This window comes from Octopus bimaculoides, chromosome 3 (assembly GCF_001194135.2).
Source record: "Octopus bimaculoides isolate UCB-OBI-ISO-001 chromosome 3, ASM119413v2, whole genome shotgun sequence".
NCBI lineage: Eukaryota > Metazoa > Mollusca > Cephalopoda > Octopoda > Octopodidae > Octopus > Octopus bimaculoides.
This window is the reverse complement of record NC_068983.1, coordinates 166642970-166646052: the sequence shown is the minus strand read 5'-3', so window position 1 is coordinate 166646052 and position 3083 is coordinate 166642970. Positions and strand designations below refer to the sequence as shown.

Genomic DNA, 3083 nt, shown 5'->3' with positions numbered 1-3083 from the left:
AAAAAAAAAAAAAAAAAAAAAAAAAAAAAACCCCGGGAAATCAATTATTTTGGGAAGTCAATCTCTCCTTTGGCCAAATCAACCAGTTTGGGATATTTCACTTTCTTCTTGTCTAATTCCTCTTGGGCCCATAACAATAACTTGAGAAGATTTGCAAGTTTAGGGGTGGAATCAACATCCAAAATAGCAGCATTAAGCTCACTAGCAACCTGCAATTAAACAAACGAGTGTGAGCAAAAGGAAAACAACCCCCCCCCCCCAATACAATGGTTACAATCTATACAACAACAACAACATGGGGTGCTTTAGCAGAGTTTTGAGTGAAAGAATTTAAAATTTCCCAAACACAGGTCTTTTCAATGTAATTTATAACCATCACTGATGCCAAATATCATCATCATTTAACGTCTTCCACGCTGGCATGGATTGGACAGTTTGACAGGACTGCACTAAGGTCCCACGCTTCTTTTATGGTTAGACGTCCTTCCTAATGCCAAACACTTTACAGAATGAACTGGTGATGTCACTGATAACTTGCGAGACAAAGATCCTCTAAAAGAATGGGGTGTGGCATACATATATATATATATATATATATGGTGGTTGTCTACTCCTTAAACAGTTTGACCACCTCCTGCACCTACACCTTAGCCCTTTCATGGCGTCTGATGTGGCTTTTTAAACCAGACAGTGTTTTGAGAAAACACCCACACAGATTGCACCTCTGATTTGCACTACCAATACCTGCAAGTAAGTTCTGCTCATTGTGGATCCTAACATGTCTTTTAAGTCCCCCATTGGATTTGCAAACCCTCTGGCACACACCTACTATTTTCCTTCATCTTCCCTTAAACTGAAATTCACCACTGTCCAAGCCTCCAGCCACGTCCACTGCATCTCTATTGATTGTCCCTCTTGTGAACCTATCTTCCCATCCATCCTTGTTTCTCTGTCCCTTTTCTCCCTTCCCTGCTGAGGTAACCATATATCTCCTCTACAACGAGACACCTGTTCCTTGCTCCTCTCGACACCTAGCACAAAGCCACCCTGTCAACAGGTTTTGTCTTTCTGGTTATTTGGTAACTTCACAAGAACTGGTGCTGTGAAAAAGTATGTCCAATACTTTCTGTAAAGTAGTTGACATTAGGGAGGGCAGACACTGAACACCAATGCAGACCCTCGGCTCCTATCAAAGTATCTGACCCATGGTAGCCTGGAATACAGACATTAAGTTATATATCACTAATAAGTTTAAATTAAGAATCACTGGATCATTATTTAACATCCGTTTTCCATGTTGGTAAGAAGATACGAGGGTGAGTCAAAAAGTAATGTCATTTTGTTTAGGACAGGTATAATTACCAACACAGGAACATGTATCAAAATGAAGTTTTGTTTTTCTTTTTGGCAAGAAGTCGACCAGAATGACACCTTCAGCATCCCAAAAGACAGTCCCCATGGTTTTTCCAGCTGACTTTTGCATCTTGAACATTTTCGGTGGTGGTGCCATTGCATTGACTGCCTCTTTGATTCTGGTTCATAATGATGAACCCATGTTTCATCACCTGTTATGAGCCTTTGAAAAAAGGTTTTGTCACTTTGACTTTGTAGTGAAGAAGTGGCTCAAAGAACAGTCAACAGAATTTTACGGGGCAGGGATACATGCTCTCATTTGAAGGTGGAACATTGCTATTGAGAGAAACGGTGACTATGTTGAGAAGTAGGGATGTGATCCACAGAGGACCAGCTTCATTTTGATGTATGATACATGTTCCTGTGTTGGTAATTATACCTGTCCTAAACAAAATGGATCATTACTTTTTGACTCACCCTCGTATATTTGACATGGTTTGATGGGTCAATTTGTGTGTCAATGTTTGCTTCGGTCTGACTTCTGCAGCAGGATGCCTTTCTTAACACCAAACTACCTCAGAGCATGTTCTGGGTCCCTTTTCATGCCAGCAGCACTAGTGAAGTTACCATACAGCTTGCAAGACTAAAAACTCCTTCAACTGAGGTGGGCAAGAGTGGAAAGGAGAGAGGCTCACAGCAACTCCTTTTATGGAAGAGAGACTGAGAGGAAGCTGGAAAGAGTTAAAATAGTGGACCCTTAAGGTGTACGGTGAGTAGAAGCGATGGGGGAAGAAATATCTATAGGAGGAGGTAAAGCAAAAAGGCTCCCTTTTTTTATGTGGAGTTTTTCTCTGAACTAATCTAAGTCAGTGTTTACATAATGATTGGTGAAAGCATTAAATATGTTAATTAGCAATTAATAAACTGAACTACAGATTGCCACATCATGAGTTCAAGTTGTTTTATCAAAATATATTTATTTAACTTGCTTTAATCAAACAGAAAATGCCATTCCCATAAAGGGACAACGTCTAGTTGTAAGGATACTCATAGAATTGTTTTATGTTAGAAAATAATGATTCTGAGAACAGTCTAAGGACATAAATTAGTGGAGGGCCTGGTTGGATTAAAATAACTCACCACAGTGTTTCAATATCGAATGAAATTTAGTGGCTCTGCTACTTGTACAATTTGCCTCAATAACAAAGATTCTGACTTATGTCAGCAAGAAGAAATATGGATGGAAAGAAAATGCACGACACAGTCGAGGGGTTAGGGTTATCTTGTGAGTTCACTAGTATCAGTGTTACATAAAAAGCACCCAGTACACTCAAGTGTTAGGAAGGGCTTCTAGCCAAGGAAATCCAGCCAAAGCAGAAATTGGAGCTCAACGAAGTCTTCTGACTCATCAGAACTTCTTGAACTGTCTGCAAAGATGGAGGTTCAATGAAGATGATCAGCCTGAATTAAAAGTATTATATATTTCTGTCCAACCCATGCCAGCATTCGAAAACGGACGTTAAACGATGACGATGATTTCAAGCAATTGTAAATTCTTCTCAAAGCCATTTCTAGAGAAACATATTGGAATAATCTCTACTCTAAGACATTAATTCCATCAGCCAAAGCTAAGTTATCTACCTTTGATGCACAATAATGTCTTCCACTCCCAGTAAAACTTCATTTGACTTCCTAAATTCTGTGCCAATCATTTTTAATCCCCCCCCCCC

The 3083-nt window shown here is 39.6% G+C and overlaps 1 protein-coding gene across 1 annotated transcript in view; it reads right to left on the bottom strand.

Annotated features, from left to right (window-relative positions):
- Nucleotides 1-6: 6 nt before the first annotated feature.
- The window catches only part of LOC106867319 (glucose-induced degradation protein 8-A homolog), a 70099-nt gene continuing 67022 nt past the window's right edge, over nucleotides 7-3083 (bottom strand). Inside the window, exon 5 of the mRNA XM_014912159.2 lies at nucleotides 7-209. Within this exon, the coding sequence (XP_014767645.1) occupies nucleotides 45-209 (165 nt within the window). The 3' untranslated portion in view covers nucleotides 7-44. The remainder of the gene's footprint in view (nucleotides 210-3083) is intronic.